Source organism: Haliaeetus albicilla, chromosome 21 (assembly GCF_947461875.1).
Source record: "Haliaeetus albicilla chromosome 21, bHalAlb1.1, whole genome shotgun sequence".
In the NCBI taxonomy this organism is placed as follows: domain Eukaryota; kingdom Metazoa; phylum Chordata; class Aves; order Accipitriformes; family Accipitridae; genus Haliaeetus; species Haliaeetus albicilla.
The window spans coordinates 25,711,534-25,736,908 of NC_091503.1; the positions used below are offsets into that span (position 1 = coordinate 25,711,534).

The 25,375-nt window shown below is 38.1% G+C and overlaps 1 protein-coding gene across 3 annotated transcripts in view; it reads left to right on the plus strand.

Annotated features, from left to right (window-relative positions):
- Window positions 1-14,611, plus strand: part of SLC9A3 (solute carrier family 9 member A3) — a 55,840-nt gene extending 41,229 nt beyond the window's left edge. For 2 of the 3 annotated variants that reach the window (XM_069809284.1, XM_069809286.1), the window contains exons 9-17: window positions 616-686; window positions 2,940-3,069; window positions 6,322-6,437; window positions 7,066-7,195; window positions 7,722-7,898; window positions 8,476-8,551; window positions 10,232-10,345; window positions 11,676-11,919; window positions 14,471-14,611. In XM_069809284.1, the coding sequence (XP_069665385.1) occupies window positions 616-686; window positions 2,940-3,069; window positions 6,322-6,437; window positions 7,066-7,195; window positions 7,722-7,898; window positions 8,476-8,551; window positions 10,232-10,345; window positions 11,676-11,919; window positions 14,471-14,474 (1,062 nt within the window). In that variant the 3' untranslated portion in view covers window positions 14,475-14,611. Of the gene's footprint in view, window positions 1-615; window positions 687-2,939; window positions 3,070-6,321; window positions 6,438-7,065; window positions 7,196-7,721; window positions 7,899-8,475; window positions 8,552-10,231; window positions 10,346-11,675; window positions 11,924-14,470 lie in introns of those variants that run through there. The other variant, XM_069809285.1, reaches the window with a different exon arrangement.
- The last annotated feature ends 10,764 nt before the right edge of the window (window positions 14,612-25,375 follow it).

A 25,375-nucleotide genomic window follows, 5' to 3' on the forward strand; every position in this document is an offset into this window, starting at 1 on the left:
ATATTCTGCAGTAATCACTCCAGTGTTCAGAAAGAAATGTTAACAACCATATACAGAAAAAGACCAAATTCTACCTGCAGCTGCCTTGGTTTGAATCAAGAGTTATAAACCTCAGGAATTCTATCAGCCATCTAATATACCAAGTATGGGATTTTGCCCTAGATATGAAAAGAATGGTGCCTACTTCTAGTCTGAGGGAAGTATGAATTCCTGAAACATCTAGAAAGAAACACTAGGGAAATTTTTCAACTCATTTAATCACCAACAGTAATAGTGGCTGATGTACTTCATAGGGCAGAAATGGAGGTGGTAAAGTGAGTCAATAAAAGAGTCTTAAAACTGAACGTTAAAATGGGGACTTAAGTACCTTCTTGCTGAGACCCTTGTAATTCAAGAATAGTTAGTGAATTTGTAAAGAACTGGTTAGAAAGCTCAGGACCTCTGAAGAAAAGCATATAGTAGTTAGTATTTCTGTAAATGGGGAAAAAAAATCTGCTTAGCAGCAAAAAAAATTATTCTGCATAGCCACCTGGTCTAACCTGACATAAAGTGAGCTATTTTTTAATTATGCCTTTTATTTCTGTAAAGATATTAATTCCACTTTCACTTTTCTAGGCCTTTGATCACATTCTTTCTGCTATAGAAGACATTTCTGGACAAATAGGACATAATTATCTGAGAGACAAGTAAGTAGTAACTAACTTGGAATGTTGAAATACTGCTAGGAAATCTTATCTGTAAATTATGACTTTTTAAACCTGTGAGTTTAGGGACAGCAAGGATGTCAAATGTAGTTTAAAAAGTTATATACTGAAAATACTGGAAATATAGCAAATGTGAAAATAGTTTATTTTTGTACAACCGGAATCTTTTCTTTTTCTTCACAGTTCAGATTAGGCCTTTGCAAATACCTCAGTGCACATCCAGGGATCAGCTTCTCTCAAGATTTGAGAACTGCCCATTTGCACAAAAAGTTAATGTTGGTCCTTCTCTGTAATACTCCATTTCATGAACATTATTTGTGTGTGGAGACACTAAAAAAGCTTAACTATGACTGCTAGTTGTTTATCCTATTTCTACAAACGATGCGTTCAACACCTCTGAAAGTGCTGGCAGAGGGTGCTTTGAAATGACTCAGATAGTTTAAGCCTATTTGTTTGAAACCAATAATGAAAATTATGGATAATTTCCATCCCCCTCTGTTTGTAGTTGATTCATCTTGAGAGAAGCAAATTACTCAGCTGAAAGATACAGACACCATTTTCTTTAAAGTATATGTGAAGAGTTACCATTGTGATGGGCAGACTTCCATAATCTAGAGGAATAAATGTGAAAAAAAAGGACATTAAATCTGGACATCTTTAAGAGCGTTATTTAAGGTTAGGCAGTTCTCTCCCTGGAGTGAGGTCATTTCATAGGTGCAGACAGTCACAGTTCTGACCTGCTCATGTCCTGCTGACTCAGCATGTCAGTTCCATGCCAAAAGCCATGTGGTTGTGTTAGTTTTCTGCCAAGCACTCCCCTAACCCTTGCTGAGAAGCTGAGTATATTAGCTTAGGTTGAGCATTATGCTCATATAACTATACAACTCCTAGGCTGGAGCTAGATTGTATCTGAGCTCAAGCAGAATTGCTTACCTGTCTGTACCCAGTTATAGGGATAGTTTCTTTCCTTTCCTTTTGCTCTTTGTTCATTTATGCAGTGAAGAATTTTCATGAGGCACCCCAAATAGAACATCCTCTTTCTTTTGGTGTAAATTTTTAGTTTACTTTTTGGGAATGAATTTCAGCAGGCTATAATACAGGGGAATACATCCCCAGTTTTGAAATACTGTCTTGAAGATGGAGCTAAATATTTTTAAAGTGGCAGGTTGGAGTTTGACTTCTTAGATGTCAGAAAGTAATCTCCCTGAGTAACAAGAGAAGGAGTGGCTTAATGTAGATTCATGGTTGAGTGTGTGGTTTGATGACTAATGTATTTTGAATGAGACTGCCTTAAGTCTGCTTCTTTTGGACTACTTGTACATGAAAGTGCTGCTTCCTCAAAGAAATGGCAGCCCCTAGCATCCTCACCGATGTGCTCAGGTGTGGCAGCCTGAGTTAGAGACTGCTTTTCAGATGTTCTGGCTAGAGAAGAGGAATAGTTATCAACTCTGTGAATAATGTTTAACAGCAAAAAGGTTTCAACAATCTGATTAAAAAGTCGTAAACTCAAAATAGCCATTGGGCAAGATGGATAGAATCACTTTCAATAGTAGTCTCCAAAGTTGCCTCATGCCCTCTAGAGAAAATCTTGAGGAAGGTAGATGAAAGTAAGGCAGCCTTTATCTTCTGGAGCTAAGTATGAAATGGCAGATATCCTACCATCAGACAAACTTGGAATTGTACATCACAGAAAACACACGTTACTTCTGTGCCCCAGAGTACATCAGTGGCATGAATAAGGCCCTCTGTAAGTGCTTTTGGAAAGGCACTGTTGTTGTGAACTGATTTTCTAGGCTGGCTGTCCTACAACACAGCTGGGGAAAAGCAGATTCCCTTCCAAAGGAGGAAAGAATATTGAACTTTTAGAATGAAGTTATTAAATATAACTGCATAATCAGAAGTGGAAAAATAAGGTAGTATGATCTCCTGGAGTATAAAATGTCCTAGTGACTCTGAAATGGGATACTGTAATCATAGCACTCTTGCTGTTGTAGTAGTGTTTGGTAAGTGAACCTATTAAATGCTTTGTGACAGCTGCATAACCCTGTAGCAGGCTTTTCCTTAACTTTCTTTAAATGCTAATTGAAGAGCTTCAAAACACAAATCCCTCACTTTGCTATGTTCACCATTTTTTAAAAAGTGCTTAGCTCACAAAAATATCATTTATGCTAAACTAAAAATGCTGTGAAACTAAAATTGCTTGTTGCCATTAACACAGTTTGTTTAAATTATCAGGTGGTCCAATTTTGATAGGAAATTCCTCAGTAAAGTACTGATGAGAAGGTCAGCTCAAAAATCAAGAGACCAGATCCTTAATGTTTTCCATGAACTCAACTTGAAGGATGCAATTAGCTATGTGGCTGAGGTACTTTTGAACACTTGTTGACCTATTACAGCATCGTTTGGGTTTTGGCTTTTTTTTTTAATTTGTAATATAACCTAAAGTTGATGTATTGCAGATGTCTAAAAGAAAACTATTTTCATTTCTGCTCTGCTTTTTTTTATCCTAAATGTGTTTTGAGTTGCAATATCACCTGTTTGCGTGGCTGTAGTTCTCAGTATTATTCCTGACCCCCAAGTATGAGTATATTGCACTATGTTAGTGTACTTTTCTGTTGGATTTTACTGAGTAACTTTGTTTCTGTACTCATGGCATGAAAAAAACCTGTAATTCCAAAGGGATCAGGCAAACTACCGTCATTCTAAATGTGTCAACAGAGTCTGGCTCCTGCAGAACAGTGGTTCTATGTGATGACAAATCTGATTTGAAGAAGCTCACTTCCAAATGGTGTGGATATATGACCAAAGTAGTGGACTGCTGTGGTCTCATTCTGCCCCATCACAGTAGTATAAAAAAATTGGGAAGGGTAACTTTAATTCAAGGGAATCATAACACCCACACTTCAAAAATTAGGGTTAAAGTGATATACTACAGCTATCAAATGCAATCACAGAATGGTGTAGCTAGAGAAACTTAAGACTTGCAACAGGAGAAATTTTTAAAGTTACAGAATGGAAGAAAGTTACTGGCCTTCTGCAGGAGTACCATTCCCAGACTGGAGCAGTGTTAACAGATTGTGTAAGAATTCCTAATCTTCTTCAGTATGAAACTGGCCACCTTAGTTCAAATCACCACAGATATGCAGTATTCATACAGTGTAGAGGATAGTTTTAAATGAAATATGATGTGATGAAAATGAAATTAAGTGATAATCTATCTATGCCCATAATCTCCAGGTGAACTCATTCTCACAGCTAGGTGATATACCAGTTAATGTCTTTAATTAAAACAAACACTGTTACTATGACTGATACTACTACTAATAATAATCTCTTTTCTTTTTTTGAAAATGAGCTACAGCCAGGCAGAATTCTTCCAGTAAAACATGGAATTTCAAAGATCAAATTCAGAAAATAGGATGAAATTCAGAAATTATGTTAGTGTGAAAAATGGGGAGTGGTTCACAAGATAAGCAAATACTTCCTTTTGAGATTTTGTAAATTACTCATTCAGTTTTCAGACCATTTGAGCTCAAGAACTAATTTTCATTCTCGTGGTGCTTTCTGGGTCACACCTCAGAGGAAGAAAGTTAGATAATGACTTCGATGTTGATGAGCATAAGACTCATGTTTAGATTCACTACTGAATCTGTTCAATACATTCATTACAGTATTTTTTTCTCTTTAACAGGTGCAAAGGGCTCTATAGGTCACTAAACCATGCAGATTTAGCCCCAGAATCTTTACCCAATAATGTCTTGAATCCCATATAGTAATGTCAGATTAAGTTAGATTATTAATTTTTTAGCAAAGTTGCCTTTTTCATTATACCTTAGTACAGTTCATAACACAAGGAAACTGACTTTTGCTACCCTAGTCCAGATACTATTTGTGTATATTGTGTCTTGCAGACAAATTCTATTGGCAAATATCTACTAATCTGATAATAATAGACAAAGAAATTAAAAGTTCTCCAGGTTCTACAAGAGATTTGCAACATGGTTTCTCCCAGTGGAAATTAGTTACATTAATATGCCTGATTAGTCATGAGTTGTGAATCCTAAAGTCATTCCACCTTTCTCATGTTAACATTTGCTTCAGTGATACGCTGCTTTAACAACTTTTCCTTAACTTCTGAAATATATCTTTGAGCTAAATATCTGTGAATTACAAGCTGGCATTGAAATTGAAGCCATTTCTTCCAGGCGGAGTAAAGATCTGCCTTCCCCAGCTACTCACTCTCTTCTCACTTTTAAGAAAATGAGGAGTTTAAAAACTTTGATAAATTTTTCATTTTTCAGCTCTGCTGTTATGCTGCATCTGTACAATAAACAAGAGCTTGAGAGAGTTCAGTCTAAACCTAAATAAATTCCTTACAGTTGAGAGGGGACAGCCTAAGCCAAGCAAAATGCAAATAATCCAGAGCAAGGGAATAGAATTGACTTAAAATACTTACAGTTCATAACTTCTTCTGGCTAAAATTCCTCCACTGATGATATGATATGGTATGATGTATGTATGAAACAGTAAACTTGATTTGAAAAGAAAGACAAATATACTTAAGAAAATGGACAGGATTATGCTGACCCAGAATTTCCTTTTTTTTTTCTGAAGTTTTCTTAAGTACACATTTAAGAAGCCAGAGTGTACTTCTTAATGCCACATACTACTGTAATATGTATGTGGACTACCACAGTAAAAGGAAACACTTGCTTGATTTGCTCTATAAATATAAAAATGTAAAGGGGACACAATGCAGTTGAAGTTGGAGAAATGTAGATAAAATCTCTTTGAATATTCTGCAAGGGAGATGGTTTTTCTTGGTGTATTCTTTATTACAGTTTAAAATGTGGAGACCTGCTATGTGATTTCTCTCTGCTGTGATTCAAAACCATAGGTGGGTTCAGCCAATGTAACCACAATGTCACTCAATAGCTACCTTTCACCTAAACACGAGATTATGGAAGCAGTAGGGAAAATGGTGAAGACATAAATCTGAGCTTTTGCAGCAATTCACTTCTGTGACACTAGTTTTAGAACTGAAAGCAAATCTCATCTCTTCAGTATCTTGTCTCTTCATGCCATAACCTCTTTAATTAAAATAGTCTTGTAGACTTCTACCACCACTTAATATTTGCTTCTTCCATTCTGGTAGAGAACAGAACACTTGGGGTTGTATCTTTGAGAACGCTAATGTAAGTGCAGTGATGTGTCGAGTCACAAAAATCTGCATAGATATCACTAGGTACTTGGTTTGCAATGTGGTACAAAGTAAAAGGTCCACCCCTGAAAGGATCTGTGAAGAGAAAAGAGTTAGTCTGCAAAAGTGCAAGGATATAATTTGCAAACAGAATGACACCTAAGAAATCACTCACCTCCTCAAAATCAGTTTACAAGAATAGTTTTTCTCTGAGCTTTGTTCATTGGGATAACATCACTCAACATAAAGAAACCATAAAACCAAAAAATGGTTTGTATTCATTACCTAAATACAACTTCTACCCTGCTTCTTGTGCCATTTGCATACAGCAGCCTCACCAATTATCCACATTTTCTGATACACATTTTGCCCTAGGTGTTTACAGCTGTAATATATCTTGTTTCTTTCTGTGGCCAGGGAGAACGTAGAGGTTCCTTGGCATTTATACGTTCTCCAAGTACAGACAACATGGTAAATGTGGATTTCAGCACTCCACGCCCAAGCACTGTGGAAAGCTCTGTCTCTTATTTACTGTAAGTAATGTGGACTGGTTGGGGGTGTTTGTGGGGTTTTTTATGTTATATGTGAGGAAATGGAAGCAGTGTTATAAATTTTGAAAAATGCAAATTACAGGGGCTTCATTCACTACTTTTTGGAACTTCAGTTAATCTTTTCTCCCGCATAAAATGGGTATACATACAGTGATACTGTTACATTTTACACACAAACAAATTTTTGCAGTAAAGGCTGGTAAGGTGAAGCAGATATCCACATTAGAGTTGTTTCATGTGCCTTTTGTTCACCAACTGCTATAGACAGGGCTAGATGTCATTTCTGTGTCTGCTCCAGAAAAACTCAGGAGAGAGGCAAGGAAAAAAAATTGCTGCTTCCTTAACTCTTTCATGATTCTTTCACCAAACAGACTGTGTGTCATGTAAACTGAGAAATTAATGCTACATCCACCTGAAGGACAAAAACCAATAATCTTTTCACATTTCCCATTAGCTATTTACTCACTCATTTTCATTTAGCTGATTTTGACTTTCCCTTTTTTTTTAAAACTTCATTTCTCCCTCTTGTTCCCCATTTTCCTGTTTTTTCTTCCTCTTCAGCAATTACTGATTTTTAAAACTGCTCTTTGTATATTGTATTCTTCTTCAGGAGAGAAAAAGCTGGACCAGTTTGCCTTGACATGCAAGCTTTAGAGCAGAGGAGGAAAAGTATCCGGGACACGGAAGACACAGTTGCTCATCACACCCTACAGCAGTACCTGTATAAACCCAGGCAGGAGGTGAGAGCAGAAGGCTAGCATTGGACTGGTTTTCCAATCTAAAACTAGGAGACATTGGGAACCAAAACTTGGCAGTGAAACTCAAAAGGAAAGAACCTGTCTGCAAACTCTGCACCCTTGAGGATGATAGGCTCTCTGTCTATATTCTTCCTCATTTATGAACATGCCTCTTCAGCAGAACTAGTGCCTTTGATTTCACTGGGGCCAGTGGAATGCAGAACTGGGTCCAGTGTAGGTTCTGAAGCAGGATTAAATGGAGCGTATCAACTGAAGTGATTCAGACAGTTAGAGGGAGAGGCTTATTTGAATGACAGTCACGTATTTAAAATTCCTGGACTTATACCTGTTTCAAGGTGAAGAAAAAGAAAGAAAAAGAGGAGTTTCATTAATGACTTCAGAGTAGTCTTTGGCTCATTCTTTTTTATAGAGTTGTTTACATTTGCATGACACTGATTGAATGCATTGACTCAGGGCTTCCAGCTGTATTTCTAAATAAATGAATATTGTCTTCCCTTCCTGGCCACAGCACAAACACCTGTACAGTCGACATGAGATCATGCACAGTGAAGATGACAAACAAGACAAGGAGATTTTCCACAGGACGATGAGGAAACGCTTAGAATCTTTCAAGAGTACCAAACTAGGAATAAACCATTCCAAGAAGCTCAATAAAATCCACAAGCGAGACCGGGGCCAAAAAAGGGTAAAATACTTTCACTAGGACCCAGGTGTAGCTACCTATTATACAAACCTAGGGGGTGGGGAAGGCAGGGAGGACTCTGTAGGGTCCTATGTTCTGCATTGATCTCTGTCCTATAGAACTTCATGAACTTGAAAGGGCCTAAGCAAGAAGAGATTAAACTATGAGATAACTCAAGGGGCATCTTCTCACATGCTGCTTTTCTCTATGCTTTGGGACCCTTCTGGGTGAGAGATTTTTGATCACTTGAAAAACAACAGACCTTGAGCCATGCTACAACACTGTGGGGAGATGTTGCAGGGTAGATGTAGCAGGGTAACACTATAGCATAGAGCATTCCACAAAATTTGCATGAAACTAAGAGGGAACGTACAGCATACAAAGAGCCAAAGTTCCTTTCTTTTCCTGTAGTGAGTACAAGTGTGTGTGGGGGGAACTAATGACATCCATATTGAGTCTCAAGCAAAGATTACAATAGATTTCAGGGCTATGCTGCTGAACTCATGATTTCAGAGGATGTCACTGCCATTGCTATCTGATGATGGTAGCGGTTTTGGTAACTGTGTTTGTTTTATTTCAGCGAAACAGCAATGTTATACCAAATGGAAAAATACCTTCAGAAAATCCAGTACAAGATTTTACTTTGAAGGAAAAAGGTAAAAAGACTCTTAGATCAGTTTCATTAACTGCATTTTACCAGCTACATTGTCAGTAAAGCATCACTGAAAAATTTTGTGATATGCAGCAGTGAAGCTGGTATTAAAAAGGTATTTCTAGTCATAATTCAGAACTCAGAGTGGGGATCTGCTCCATGTTTAAATGCAGTGTCTTGATGATATAGAAGTTGTTTTTCTAGGCAGCTGGATAACAACCCAAATTTTAATTGGCCTTTTTACTCGCATTTTTAAAATATCACATTTAAATTTTGGAAATGAAACAATGCAGTGGCTACAACGTAGACGAACTTTCAGCTTCCTTTCGGATAAGCTGCACAGAGCAACTTTTGCTAGCACTTTTCTTTTTCATCACAGCAGGATATGTCTGCCCAGGACATCATGTCATATAAAATTCAATAGTTGAGATGACATTCTGATATGAGTTAAGGTCCATTTGTTTAGAATGGTCTGAATCAGAGTTGATGCTGAGCAAGCACATTAGAACCAAAGGAGAGTGTAGCTTTGAAAGGAACACATCGTCAGAGGCCAGTTTCAGCACTGATTCACTCTTCACGCACAAATCTAACCCACAGGTCAGCCTTGAAAGTGTAATCGGAAACTGACTTCCCTAGGGAGCAACTCTAGCAAAAGTTGGTTTTGCATGTAAAACTCCAAATTCTTTTCTCTCATGTTTAAACCATCATTTGGCATTGATGTCAGTCATACCAAGACGTGATGGATCCTAATATGTTTGTTATGTAATTATAAAATATGTCACTTAAAAGACACTGAACTTACTGTCTTATTTGTGTTCTTCCCTCTGTTTATGCATGCAACACCTTGATCTCAAAGAGAATTGAAGTAAAGTAGAGAGGGATTCATCTTTTCTCAATAGCTCCAAGCAAAGATATTTTTCTTTATGTATGTTCTTTGAATCATTTTCTGAGCATCATTTTTCTTTGACTGACAGGGGCAATACAGACTGGCTGAATAAATGTAATATTCTAGATCCTTTTTGCACGGGAAGAGCTTTCCGAATACATATAAGTAGGTCATTCAATGCTGTCTTATGAAAGAACACTGTGTATAGAAGTCATCCTCTACTTAAAAAAATAAAAAGCTTCATTGGAAGACAGTCTTACCAAGTGGTTTAGCAGCTGTTGTAGAACTGATTCCACTGCAGCAGAAGTAGCAATGACCTCACCAGATGTGAAATCAGTCCAGGATACTAATGCTGTCAAATGATGAAAATGCAGTGGCAGGTCATTGTAATGGGATGACATTTGTCAACACGTGAGCATTTAAGACACAACACACAACAGCAGCAGTAGTGCCATGTCATAGGTTGGTTTGCTTCAGCCCCAGGAAAGCAGACAATTCTGTTCGCCAAAACCTTAACCAGAGTGTGAAATCTCTATCATAGCACCAGTTAATAATGCAAGCTGGAAACCTGTGCTTAAGTTTCTTGATGTAACTGGTATGTGAGCTGCAAACTCTGTATATGTTCACATTCGCATTTCAGTGCTACAACTGTTGATTAAATTTTGCCCTTATCTAGATCCTTGTTAAAGATGTATCTTTGATAACTATGCCAGCATGAAAACAGCATGAAATAGCATTTTCTCTCAGAACTGATAAAAATCTTGAATCAAATTGGACTTTCTTTTTTTTTTTTTTCAGATTTGGAGTTTTCTGAATCAGAAGAAAATAATGATTATGAAACTTTGCATCTAGGCAAAGGAGTTGATTTCCTGGCTAATGTGACGAAGCAAAATTTCACAGATACTCCTACTGGTAAAATTATTAATTACCTACAGAGGTTTTTTTCTCAAATGTTAAAAAAATACTAGAAATGCTGCTGATTTAGCCTGTATTTTTTGTTTTGTTTTAATTTGATGTATTCTATTAGAAAATATATTTGCTTAATATTAATGTTAACGGATAGCTTCAAATTTGCTACTGATGGAAGTTGTGAGCATGACTGCCTAAACCAAACCTAAACCCACTAATTATTTCTAGCAACAGAAAATGTTATTTTAGAGTTGTCCTACCTCAGAAGACCAGTCAATACTAGTCCTTTGGAACTATTTTCTACGTGCATTTGAAGCACTTTGTTGTGATAAATTTCATGATTCTTCTTTCAGGCAGAATTTCTCCTTTTAAATTCACAACTCCCTCAGATCCTTACAGGCTCATAGAAGTCACTGAAAAGGGCAGATTTGCAGCATTCCTGGAGCATTCATTGAACTTGATTTCTAGCCCTGAAAGGCTCCAAAATACCAGATTGAAAGTGTATCACTCTATATAACAGAAATTATATGATATGATTTATGAAGTTTTAAAATGTAGTATTTCTCTTTAGCACTTCTGTGTTTGAATTTTCATCATGCGACTGTATGCTTCATATGTAACATGGTGTGTACAGTGAAGAAAAATACTTGCATATTTGTATTCATTTGGCAGACGTGCTGATACAGCCTTTCCCCTATTCCATGATAAATTCTATGTTTGAGAATGTATAAAGACATCCAGAAATTGATCCAGAAATAAATGGGTGGCAAGATGCAGACCTAGACTCATTTTTAAAATTTCTTTTTCTGTTGAAACACTACAGATTTTATATCTATATTAAAAGGCTCCTGTAACTTACTTTTGACTGTTCTGTGGCCTGCTTTAGCTCCCTCACCCACATCTCATTCCTTTATGGAGTTGTGCAGTTTATGCTTTTGCATTTTTTTTTCCATCTTTTGTTTCTTTTTTATGGGTTTGATTTGAATTTTCTGCAGTTATTTTATATTGTTCGTTATTTTGCTTAAAATTTGCTGACTGATTTCTTCTTTTATTGATTTTATTTTTTGTCTCCAGATAAGCCAAACATAACTGCATATTGGATCTAATACCCAATTTTTCTCTTTAATAGAAATCCAAAATGACTAGCAATAACCAAGGTAGAAAGAGCAACCTATGTGTGTATAATGGTCTGTGTATTGGTCTAGTCACCTATACTGGCGCGTATCAGGCTGGTTTTTTCCCATTATAGCCATTCTCCTTTTACAAAGCATCTTGCTGTATTACCAAGAAATTATTTTGATTAATTGTATTTGTCACTTGTGAACTTTTTTAGGAATTGATAATCCAGTATTTTCAGCTGATGATGATCAAAGCATCTACATGAAGTTCTCACCATGGTTATCTAGTGAAGATACTGTGGTACCATCACAAAGGGCCCGAGTGCAGATCCCGTATTCTCCAAACAACTTCAGACGGCTCACCCCATTCCGGCTTAGCAATAAATCAATAGATTCCTTCCTGCTAGCAGATGGCCCAGAGGACCGACCCAGATCTTTCCTCCCAGAAGCAACACATATGTAATATTTTAAAAGATATTATCATCTTTATTTTTAATCAGCCTTCCTATCAACCCTGACTACTGACAAGTAAACTTACTTTTCTGATTTTTCTTCTCCCAGCACATCTCTTTCCTTCCTGATTTCTTCGTACAACTAAACATCCTCTATTTTCCTTCAGCTTGAATAACAGAACATCTTTCTATTTTCCTTCTGCAGAAGAGCTGTCCAACTATTTGCGGTCCAATGCCTTGCTATTTTCACAGCAGATAAGGTCCTGCTGTTTGTTTTGGCTTGAATACTTTAAATGCCAAGAAAATAGTATTCCAAATACCAGAATATTGTGCACCCATTGTCAAGGGTTCCAGGTTTCTTGGGTAGTCAGTTCTAGATGATAACATTTGTATCTGAATTCCTTAACAGGAATTGAGTAATTCTGATTCAACCGCCTTAAACAGTGATTGGTCTTTCCAAGTAACATTGTCACTACTGTCTGCAGATGTAAGCAAAGTAGTCTGAAGCCCCAGGAAGACATCCAGGTGCTGATGCCAAAGGACAGGGTTTGCCCATAAGAGGTCAGATGAGTCGTTTAACCCACTGGACTCTATTGCATTCAGATGTACAACAGGAGCAGCAGGGCTAGACCAGCCGTGAGCTGGGCTAAGTCTCTCATTCTTAGCATGATTAGAATATGATTTTTGACTCTGTTGCTAAGAAGCCTTGAGTCAGTTCTGAACATTTGTCCAGGTTATTTATCCAGTGCCCAGGAAGGGAAAATTGTCCCACTGCTACAAGTAGTCAGTGACACTGCTGATGTCATCATTAAATTACATAAGAAAGGGTTTAAAAATGAAGCCTGTTTACTGGAATGCATCAGAGTTCCCTTGCACAGGTAGTGATAATTACACAACAGCCAGACTGTGCAGAAGCAGAATTCCAGTTTTGGTTAGAGCTTTATCCTCCTTAAACTGAGAGTTTATCTTAATCCATACCTTACTTTGAAACTAGAAAAAAATGCTTAGCTTTCTGATGCAGTAAATAACTTGTTGCTTCTAATGTGTTAGAGGCTTAAAATTAAACTGCCTCTGGGTTTAAATGAATATCCTAGTTTCCCTTTAATTCTCGCTTTGTGGAAATTTTCCACACCATAAAAAGCAGCCTTCACTTCTATAATCAACACAGTCAGTGCTGTAAATGAGGTGGGTCAGGTCACAGTTCAGACATCATAACTGAATAGAACATAGGGCACTGCGGGGATTATGCAATGAAATGCAATAGTCCATTTCATCATGAATTCACTTTTGTGGAATCCATGATCACAAATATATGACCTGGTGTCCTCTATGCATCAACAAATAAAGGAATGTGCTAAGCTGAAAGTATTTCTCCAGTTAGTTGATGAAACTTTGTTCAGAGAAAGACCTCAGAATAAGAGTGAATGCTGGTAATTTTGATTTGAGAAGAACTTAATAAACTTTTGAAAAGAAATAGAAAAGGAAGTTTCATTTTTCTTTTGTTCTGGCTTCTGTCCCTACAGAGGATGTGCTAGTTCAAGTATAATTACAGGAAGCACAGCACTTTCTTTACTGGAGTGGCCTGTAGGTCTGTGGTTGGTTCTAGTACTCAGTTCCTTATTAATGCATCTTTGATTATTTTTTAAATGATGTTTTAAAATGAACACTGGATTAATTTAAGAACTGTGAATTAAATTCCAATATCCTGATTAAAAATCTGAACAATGAACAGCATTCCAAAAGGCACTAAGAACATTGTCAGAAAATATTGGCGTATGACTTGCTGAACATTTTCTTGCTAACCTTTGTTCCTTTCCTCCCTTCTGTTGCTTTATTTGACTTTATAGTTAGGAACTGGTATGTGTAAGTTCTTGTGCAGGTATCTTTGATATATCAAAATCACTGGGTTTTGACTGCTGTGTTTCTTAAGAAGTGTTTTGGGAAGTTAGACCTTGATTACTCTCTGAAACAGTCCTCTGAATTATCTCCATAATAAAATTCTCCTAATAGGAGAATGATACTGAAATTTCAATTACAAAGTTTTAGAAACCAATGTAAATTGGAAGGCAAGGGTGGAAATGTGAAGTTTCTCTACCTAGTCTAAAGTATACAGAAAACTGATCATAGGCTCTGGTCAATAAGAAATTGACTTCCTGGTGATACCCTCTGCTACTTGATTGAAAGAGCAGAATTTCTTTCAAAAGTTTCTGAAAGATTTCTTTGCTGAGCATCAGGACTAAATGTTTCAAGTTAAAGGTACACCTTAATGACCAGGTGACAGCTCCATCTCCTAAATTTCTGAAACAGGCAGTTGTTCATCACAAACATTGAACTAAGTTTTGCCTGATACTCAGCAAGGATAAGAAGTTTAATAAACTCACTTAAGGTTGTCCAAGATAGAAGTTGGGACAGGGTACAGTTCCCCAGCAAAAAAGCCATCTTAAACCACTCACTTTCATAAGACTTTCATAAAAATAGCCAAAAGCAAAGCCCAATAGCCAGCACACTAGTATAGAAAGTATGTTTCACAAATGTTTCTATTTAATTGTGCTCTCTAGGTGATATGGACCATGAAGTTGAAATGACAGAATACTCCTCTTCAGATGACCAACTAAATGAAAACCAAAGTGTTTCAGTGACTCCCCTCCACTTCTTCCCATCTTGCCTTCAAATGCCTTGGACACAAAACTATTCTTCATTGGAAAAAAGAGGGAATATATCTCTTTCTACTGTCTCTGAGTATATAGCTTCTTGTGACCCAAATGTACCTGATCTCTTCTGGGAAGCAGGTACAGATACGAATAACAAAGAGACAGTAAACTCAGGTTATTGTTCTGAAGTTAGCTACAAGTCAGAGAATTCACAAGAAGAGAATTCTCTGCTTATGTTTGAAGGGCTGGAAGACTCTTATGTGAAGGAGCCCCAAGAGAAGAAAATGTTGCTTGATGTACAAGGAAATTACAGATCTGCTGCAGCCAGACGTGTACAAAGCCGACGTTCTTTTCACAGGCCAAAACCTCTGCAACACCCTAAGCTTCAGAAGCTAGCGTCTCTTCCAGCATCTTGCCATGTCCCTCCACATTCTTTGGAACAAGAGGAAACGCAGTTGTGAGCCAGGACTTACTTGAAAGGAGAAGATGAGAGAGAATAACTTGAACAAAGGGCTTCTGTAAAAATAGAGAGCAACCTATTGGTTCGTGGGATCTGCTCTAGAATGGTCTCATGTGGGAAAGGAGTGGGGTCCCATGATGTCAGAAACACTGGAGCTTTTCTGCTGCACTTACATTTTTAAGTTCTCATTCATAATGAAAGGCTGCGTAGTGAAGGGGAAATATGCCTCCTTGTTATTTTTTCCTGTAGACTGTTACAAAAAATCAATATTATTTTTGGAGGGCTAAACCAAGAATCTTTCCAAATGGTAAATCCTTGTTGGTTTTTTACGTGGAAATGGTTTATTATGCCATTATGCCATAAATACATTTAAAGAAATAGGCTGCATTTGCTGCTTCAGTAATGGAATTCAATATTTATGATGTATGAAATTAATGTAGGAGAAGCCAATGGTTAACCTCTTTCCTGCTAAGTCTACTCTGATTGAAATGGATCAGTGCCTTTTATAAGTGCAAGCTAAAGAAAAAAACTTTCCTGCTCTTGAATATTTGTGTCACTGGGTAATTGTGGGATATTGACTCTGGTGGAAAACTTTCCAGGGAGAGGAAAGTCCTGGCATCTTGAAATTTAATCAAGGGCTCCAGGAAGGCCATTTCCTTCCTTCACCTTCATTTCCTCTGCTCAGTAGCACTAGAATGAAAGAACAACCAGAATTAGCTCAGAATTTTAGTTTGTGTGGTCACAAGCAACTCATTTCATATTCTTAATTAAGCTGCTCTATTTTAAATAGCCTCACTCAGACAGAAGTGTAAATATTTGTCATTTTGACTGCTGCTTTGGAAGACACCTTCCAAATACTCTGTTAGATTATCATCTTGTTAATTTATGTATCACTTTCAATAGCTGATCAGGATAATGGTCTCTCAGATGCTATCCTGTGTTTTGCCACATGGTTTAAGTGCCACAATGACTCAGGATGTTGATGGTTCATAATACTGTACAGAGTTAGTTTGGCTACTGTGTATGTATATACCTGCTTGTGTTAGGACCTTCTTTTTTTTTTTGTCCCCAGTTTTCTTTTAAATAATAGTAAAGATTGCACTAGATGCCTATGGCGTATGAACCTGATCTGTGTCACCTTGAAGACAGCTGGAGACATCAGTGAAAGCCAACTCAGATGAAGACTATATAAAAGTGAAAACTCTGAGACCTTTCATGGGTGCATAATGCTACATGCAGGCATATAGTCCTCTGGCCTATCTGTATTTTGCCTTGGATGATTCCAGTCCTGAAATTTTGGCTTGAAATCTTCAGTGGTATAAGTTGCAAAGCTTATGTGACATCAATAGAAGATGAATGCTTAGCTGCTTCTGTGATCCTAACGTGTACCTTATTTCTATTTGATATCAGCATAAAGCCTTTGTAAATGAGCTAAGTCACCTTCAGGGAGGTATCTGAATTGCTTAAGACTGGATCCAATGGAGTCTTTATTTGGTAAATTTTACTTTATAGAAATTAGTGGTTGTCTCATTCTACCTACCTAGATTTTGAACAGGTTCTAGGTGATTCTCTGTCAGATATCAAATTTGAGATTTACCCAGACACCCAAAAAGAGTGGAGCGATGTGTGAGAATTCATGCCCACATCTTTTTCCTATCTTTGTCCTCTTTGCTAAAACTGCCTGTTAGGCTAGTGCAAATTGCAGAGATGTGATGTCAAATATGTCATATATATGTCATATATAAACCTAGATAGATACATAACATATGCCTTTAGAGACTAGATTCAGAGTACTGGGTTTTTTGATATCAACCCACAAGCAGCTGCCTGGCTGCAGTCATCTTGAGCACTGATTCAAATCAGTGTCCCTAATTGGAAAGCTTCGTCACCCAGAGCTAGTCTTGTTAATGAGGGTCAGGAGACATAAGTCTGTCATCAGTAGGGATGCTAATTTTATAATTAAATAATGTAAATAAACTTTTTGTGAACTGAGTACATATGAACATACTATTTTGGTGAAGTAGAGCATATTAATGCTGTTCCAGATAATATAATTGGAACAAGTATTTTAGTCATTGGCATAGATACATAACAGGACCGTGACTGATCCCAAATATTAGCACAGGTGAAGTGCAATGTGCCAAAATCTAACCTCCAGTCTCATAGCATAATGCTGAAGTACCAACACCAAAGTTGGCAAGATGCTCATCAGGTGTTGGCTTTGAAATAAAACTTTTAATTTCTTATTGCTGTTGCACAGAAGACATTGTTGTGTTGCAGTAGGAAGAAGAACCACACTGTGGACTGTTTTCTGCTTACTTGTTAGAGCATTCCTAATCTATTTGTGTACAGGCTACCTCAAGAAAACATTTGTAAATTTTCATCAGCAGATGGGAGTTTTCACCAGATAAGTGTTGCACACACAAGAGTATGCAATTTTGAAGAACGCAGGATATAAGATTTTAATGTTCTTGTATGCTTTTATGCTAACCAAGAGAGGATCAATAGACACCACAGTGTTTACAAATACAGCAGTGTCTGTGAAAAGTCAGAAGGATCCTGTGTGATTTCGAGGGCTGTGGGCTGTAGGAGTTTTTGCAAAACAGAGAGGAACATTATGCCATTTTTAGCAACAGAAGAAATGGAAAGACACTGTGTACAAAGGGCTTAACTCTTCCTTTAGTTTCAAAGGCCTTAGGGTTTGTCTATACGTTGTGTTACCATAGTTGAACACATGAAGGATAAAATGGACAATTTTGATAGCAAAGAGACCTTTCCCTGGAATAGCTTGCATAATTTCTGAAGCTCTTATGCCTTGGAACACGTTTTCTAGTATAATTGCCTCTACAGAAAGATTTTGTTTGGCATAGTTTCTCAATTTGAAATGTGATGAAAAAACCCCTTCATGTCCCTAATTTCTATATTGAGAACATACTCTTATCTAGAATACAGTGGATTATAATTCCTTTTTTTTTTTTTTTCCCAAGGCAATGCTCCCAATATCTACCAGGGTATATAAAAAAAGCAGGTTATAAGAGTTCATCATCTGTCTCACTCTTTTTTTCCTATACTCTTTCTATGTACTTTCACATTTCAGTACATGTCCCATGGATGCAAGTGTTTGGTTGTTCCTTCAGCACACTTTAATCAGTCAAGCACCACTAATTCCCATCACAGCAACATAGATTAAGAGCTGCTGAGGATCTGGCTGTATGTATCAGCTTCTTTTTTGCCGTGTGAATTAGATTGGAATGATCAGTTGGTAAATCAGTTTACCTCTGGTGAGGCCAGTTCAGTTCTTGCTTCCCTGGCTGAAAACTGTGTCTCTAACGTTCTTTTGTGTCAAAGAAAGGCAAGTTGGGAGTTCCACAGTAGCTATTTATTGTACAAGTAACTATGGCCTACCTTGTTGTAAAAAGGTGAAATGCAGAAATATTTGATGTCTCTTCTATACATTTTGCTCCATGGATAAGGTTCTTTTTAACAATGTTTATTATGCTGCACTATGACCTAGCAATGTTAAAAAACAGAAGTGTTGCCTGCATTCAGATGAATTCTGTCTCTCTGAGCTGTGAAGCTAGTTATTGAAATATATGAAATTACGTTTTACAAATATATGGTCTAGCCAGAGATATATGTAACAAAGGTTGCAAAGTAATCACGTGCCTTAATTGTCACTCTTTGGAGTGCTGTTGTTTGGAGATTTTTGTGTGTACTTTCCAAAAGGTGTCAACTTACTGCATATATTTTTAAACAAGTCAAGTTGTTCTGCTAATGTGTCTTTATAGAAATGTTTTAATAGTATATTGTAATGAGAAGTTTGGCAATAAATTGTATCACTTTGGTGGAATCACACTGCTTTGGCAAGTGATTTAGAGAAACATTTTAGTGCATTTAGAGAAGACTTTCCATACAAGACTTCTGAGAAGTTTGTATTTCTGCTTACAAATCAAAGTTTAAAAAGGCTGATAATTCATGTCATTTATAAAATGCAAATCATTAAAAACAGCAACAGAAGTTGTAGAAGATCTCCTGAGTCTCTCTCTGACAACTGTGACACTTTTTGTATAGTTCTAGCCTTACTGCAGTCAATGACAGAACTCCCGTGGACTTTATAAGCCAATATTTCCATCCTTAGAACAGAAGGGTCCATATTTTGTCAAGATATATATGGAGATACTGTCATTATAACAACACTGTAACTTAAACTTTACATATATGATCATATATAGCATCTCATTATAATATCCTTCTTTTGATGCAAAGATTCAAGCAATCTTTTGGGGTTTTGTTTTAATGTGTAATGCTTTTTGAAGTTTTGGTAGTCACTAATGCCAGCCAGCTTGATTTCCTACACAGAAACCAAGGAAACTTAATCTAAGCTGTCTTGTATTGGATGAATCAATTTTCCCTGAAAGCTCTGTGATCCCAGTGAAAATGACCATTTCTGCTGTCATCCTGCTGTTAGGATGTTTCCATAACATTGCTTTCTACAACAGATAGGAGGCATGAGCTGAAAAAAAAACTTTTTATAAATTTATTTATAGTGTAATGGAATTAAATATTTAATGGAGTTAAATAAACATTATATTCTAAGTATCAATTTTAAGAGATTTAAAAGATAGCACAGATGACCAAACCATGTGCTAGCAAATAAAATGCTGCAATAGAAAAATTAGATAGAACTGGTTTTGTGGTATGCCCATGCAGTAGCTAATTAGCTAATAGTTCATTAAATCAATGGTGAGGGGAGCATCATCCCTTGTCACCTTTGTTGATATACAAAGCATACAGAAGCCATGAACAGCCATTTCTGTTGGAAAAAATTAAACTTTTTAATGAGCATTGAAAGCTATCAGTAAGGATTCTGACAGGTCAGACTTAATGGCTGCTTAGTTTAATGAGCCAAGAGGTACATCACACTGAAACAGATCACAGGCTTTTGCAAAATGATGTGCACAACGCAACTGGCACAAAGAAGATGAGAGAATTCAGTGCTATCTATTGCTTAGAAACACAAACAAATACAAAGTTGTGGTCAGCACAGTAGACCCAAGCAAGGTAAGGAGAGAACAGTCCAAGAGGTTTTAGATAATGCTTCATGTGAGCTCTAATCCATGATAAAACCAGTGAGATTATAACTAAGTTTCAAATCCCAGCTGTCTTTTCATTTTTTTTTAAACAGTGTTGGTGGACTGAAAACACCAGAAAAAGCTTTTATATTCTTTCCCCTTCACATCTGCTTCAGGCTCTCCTCACATTCTGAGGGCCATTCCAAAGCTTTGTACCTCTGAGCTTTGCACCTCACGGATCTGGAGGTAGAGAAAGGCTCGATGCTAGTTATTAGTGATTTCAGCAGAAAAGAGCAGAAATATGGAGTGGCATATAAACACTGGCTTTTGGCACTGGATCTGACTCACTTCTCAACTTGAACAGAGGAGGGTGGCTTTTGGAAGCTACAACATTCATGCTATGAGAAAGTCGAGCTTGGTGTTGGGGCACACAGCATCTATTGCAAAGTTGCTGCTTTGCATCTTTTTGTTTGATTGTCATTTTGTTTGCTGTCTTGTTTGATTTATAAATTGGAGTGTATTTTTTCATTGTAATTATATTTGTTTCAGCTTATAATTTTGGAGCATTGGAGCTCTATATTTATAAGATGTATCTTTACTGGTACCAGTTCATATCAGCTCCTGCTATGACACAAGATAATGGTTAATTGCAGTCATCATATGTCATCATACCTATCATAGCCCATGTCAGAATATAGTCTTCTACCGTTATTTGTGTGTTTCATGGTTTTAGCAGATAAGGCTGGAAACCCCACCTTCACCCCAGACATTATGCTTTACAGGAGGATGGAGTAGTTTTTGTTTCAGAGCTTTTACAAATTGGGTTTCATGTCCAAACCAAGACATAAAGTGAAGCTCAGTCAACAAGGGCCTTCTGCCTATCTAGAGTCAAAACTATGTATGCCTAGGGAATTTTCAATATTCTAACTCACTCTGGAATCCTAACCACACCTGAGATTCAAGTTCCTTACCAATATTACACCCCACTATGCTCAACAGTTACGGAAAGGGAAGACTGGAGGAGAGCAGGCTTTCAGTGAATTTCATTTGATACTGTTATGGATCTGAGCACTATCACTTCTGCCCCCCCAAACAGGTCCTTTGGTTGGTCCACTAGGTGATGTGCCACACAGAACCTGTACTTCCATCCACTACACGTGAGTTGGTTGGCCTGCAATGCCTCTGTCAACAGCAGTCTGAAACACATAACCCGATCCTTCTCATTTGTGTGCATTTACCATTTAATTACTTGCTGTTCTGAAATATTGATGCATTCATCTTGAATCCTGACTCTATTGGTGTAACTTGGCTGTGAACTGTGGGGCTATGGATGAGTGAACATTTGGCTGATAATGCATAACACAGAGAATCAGGGAATCATAGAAGAAGTTAAGTTGGAAGGGACTTCTGGAGGTCATCTAATCCAATTTCTGAGGAGCTAGCTGGCTAACTAGCTTAGAGCTAACCGACCAAAGTCAAATCAGGTTAGAATCTGGAATGATAGGGGAATGGCAGGATTCACCTCTTTTCATACACACACTTTCAGCTCTCAAGGCTACTTTCCTAGCTCACCAAAAGAAAACCTACCTTCCTGACAGAAGGCCATCAGGGTATCCCCAAGAAAACATTCCAAGCGCCCGTCATCCCTAATGTCTAGAGGCCAAGAGTGCAGACTGCAGAGGGGCATGGTATGGTGTGCTCAGGAAAGAGTGGGTTAGGATCAGTTCACCAGCCAAATAAAGCCTTCTGCATATAGTAATCCTCAGAATGTGAGGTAGAGGGGTGTTTAGTGTGCTGATGTGTGACACTAATTTTGAACCCATGCCCTTTTCCCTATAAGCACTGACTTATCTTGCTGCATAAAAGACACTGCTCCTCTATTCCCCAGAGGCAGTAGCTACAAGTATGATCCTGATCATAAGATTAAATATAGGTAGTCTTTGTTTTCTTTAGCTTTAACCAGCACTGCAGGAAGCTGCGCTGGTGGTGCTGATCATGTAACTTCTCTGCAGCAGTCTTGTATGTGGCCAAGACTCTGCATGCGGTGGTGAATTCTGCTTTTCAGTAGTCTTCACCACATAAAAACATCTATCATCTAAACTTTGCACTTCCTCTGGAGCTTTCTTCATTCCTGAAACACAAAAAGACCCCAATAACCTATGTATCCATTTTTTTTCTAGTCATCTTCCTTTGAAAGACAGCTGCACTAAAGCCTGCCATCTGAGGATTTTCACCTGACGCAATGTCTGTGTGCTGTATGCAGAGAAGCATGGGAATTTGGGGGCGGGGGGGGGGGGGGATGAAGGGAAAAGGCTAGAAAAGTGGATCACGAGATGGGGAATAGAGCCTGAAGTTGTCTCAGCCATACTCCTTGTTGGAGTATTCAGTGGAGCATGTAGCCACTGAAGCTCTCCTGAGAGCTAGATGCAGGACTTGGTTGTTCCTGTTGCGGAAGGCACCTTGGGAGCGACTTAAAAGTTTGGACAGTCAGGGAAGCAACCCAAGCTAACGGTGTGTACAAAGTCAATGTCTGATTTCTACACACCAACAAGAGTGTATGGTCCATTCACGTCTTCATTTGTGAAATGTATTCATTTCCACTGAAAGACTTTTTTTTTCTGTATAAAATGCAAATTCGGGAGGAATTTTAAGATCGCTGTTAAAAGTGATGACTTTTTTATCTCACAGCCATATGCAGGCTGGGAACTGAACTTGTCATAATCTTCAGAATGTCTCTCATTCTCAAGGGGTGATCTCCACTCTGTCATTAAATATGCTGCACGAATAACAACTGTATGGACACAGCTGTGTGGGACTGATGCTGTTTCCAGTTGGCTTTCTGGGAGAAGGGTGTTGTACTCTTTAAATGATGCTAAGCAGAGAAGGACACTGCATCTCCTTCTGCCTGAGCATAAGGAGAAGGGAGATAGACCATCTACATTTAAAAAAAAAAATTATTCTGGAAATATCTTAGAAATGTCAGGCAATCAAGATCTATGATCACAATCAGCTGTCAGGCATTTGATTATTTCATGTGGATTCTGGTAGCTTTTGGGGCCATTTAAAAGTAATAATATTCTAACAATGGTGTTCTCAAAATGGATGGGGTACAGGCATCTGGTATCCATTTTTACATTTACCATGAAGCTGACAGACAATGCGTATATATATGTGTGAACAGACACATTGGTTGGTTGTGTTTGTATGTCGTTAACAATACAGGAAGATGACCATCTAGAGTTAAAACCAAACTACAGTTATAGTAGTAATCTAGAAAAACTGCATTGCATATGAGGGAGTTGCTTAACCTGATGCAATGAGAACATATTTCTTAGGCTCAAGCTAATGACTCTCTGAAAGATTTTTGTTTGTTTGTTTATATCATTCTCCAGCGATTGGGCAGTGTGAGGAGTTCATACTCCTCTGGGGAAAAAAAGAACTGAAGTGTTTCTTTGTGGTAAACTCAATTTGTGTGTAATTTATTCCAGCTGACCAGCTAGCTCCAGTCACTGTTGAAGGTGGATGATTCCACTCACTTCAACAAGAAACAATTATGACAATGTCCTTCTTTCTTTCTTCTGTTCCAGTCTGTCAGGGAAATGACTTAATTAGTTATCGCTTGAGTGAAGAAGTTATCCAGTGGAGGAGAATTAAAAAGATGAGCTATCTGCTTGGTCCTGTCAGTGACAGTAGTAACTGTTAATACTAGTGGGAGTAAATTCTGTAACTAACCTTTTGCTTAAACAAAACATATCATACTGTAGTTACAAGTCTGCCCATAGCAGGCTAGCTGGAGGTCCTGTGCTGTGAAACAGTTTATTCTGAAAGCTTATACTGTCAACGCCAACTAGAAGCTAGAATGGGAACCAGGCTTTCATTGTTCTCCTGAAAAGGCAGATATGAGGTCCCTTCAGAATGAAGTTCTCTTCCTTACTTCTACTCGCTGTAATTTCCTCAAGCAACAAAATGACAAATTTATCCCAGTGTGCCATAGCAGCTCACTGTAAGCTCACATTTTCTTGCTCACTGGCTCCAAAAATGTGACTAAATTTTCAAATTACAGCTTTAGATCCCAATCCTGGAATATAAGCCATCCTTGCACCTGTGAGCTTCACTGAGTCAAGTGCAGGTTTTGGGATGAATCACTCAAGGGAATGGCCACAATGATTCAGTTCTAGGAGTGGGATATTAGCCTTCATTTCAGTGAGAAATTTTCTTTACTGGATAATTTTCCCCCCCTAGCAATTCTTACTTCAGAGTTTGGTCAACCTAGACTTAATGCATACTGAGCCAAACCAGCCAAAGAGTTTTTCAACATTTCTGAGTTTACCACAGAAAACCAAGAATTCCTCAGGAAAGGTAAAGCTTCAGAAAAGATTGTAATGCAGGTGCTGTTGGTCTGCATCCCAAATATTTAACCTAAGATTTATTACCACCTTCAGGGTTTCCTGTAGATCCAAAATCAATAAAGGCATAGACCTTGATTAGAATTAAACCACCGAAGGATAAAACATTTACTATCCTAATCCCATTCCTGGAGCTTTCTTTGCCCCATGGATCCTGGTAGATCACCCTGCCTCACAGGTGATAATGAGCACATTAATGCCAGCTCTAGGCTGCTAGCACTAGTGATCACCCAGTAGCACATTAATGCTTGCTCTACCGTGTTAATTGGCAGCTTGTTCTCCACCTTTCTCCCCTCTGCAGTGACAAGCAAAATAATCAGCCCTTGTTTTCCCCACTGTAACCGCCGTTTACTCAGTCACTTTGGTTTGGACAAGTTTTACCTTATGTACAGGGATTCTTTGGGCTGGATATACACAAAGTAAGAGTAACTGGCAAAACAGCTGTGCTGTACAAAGCTATGCCTGGAATCACAGTCTTTGAAGAGGAAGGCATATGGGAGACTTGTGTTCCTCTGCGCAGGACCTAGACTGGGAGGCACTGACGCTGGAGACTGGGATGGAGACAGCTGGTACAGTGCCACCCCCCCAGATCCACACCTATCAAAAAGCCCCAGAGGTATGCTCCTGTACACTGTCTTTATGCCTGTGGGCTGAAAGTGCTGAACAGAGAAGTGGAACAGGCCTGACAACTCCAGTGAGCCTGACAGTGAACTCCTCAGAACAGGAACCTTGAACTGCAGCACCGCTCTGCAGGGCAAGTAAGTCTTCAAAACCCTAGGAGGAATGGTTATAAAATTATTGTAAGAGCACCTACCACTCTGCCGGACTGAGGAATCATGTCAGTATCAATAGGAGACCTACCATCAATGTGTCC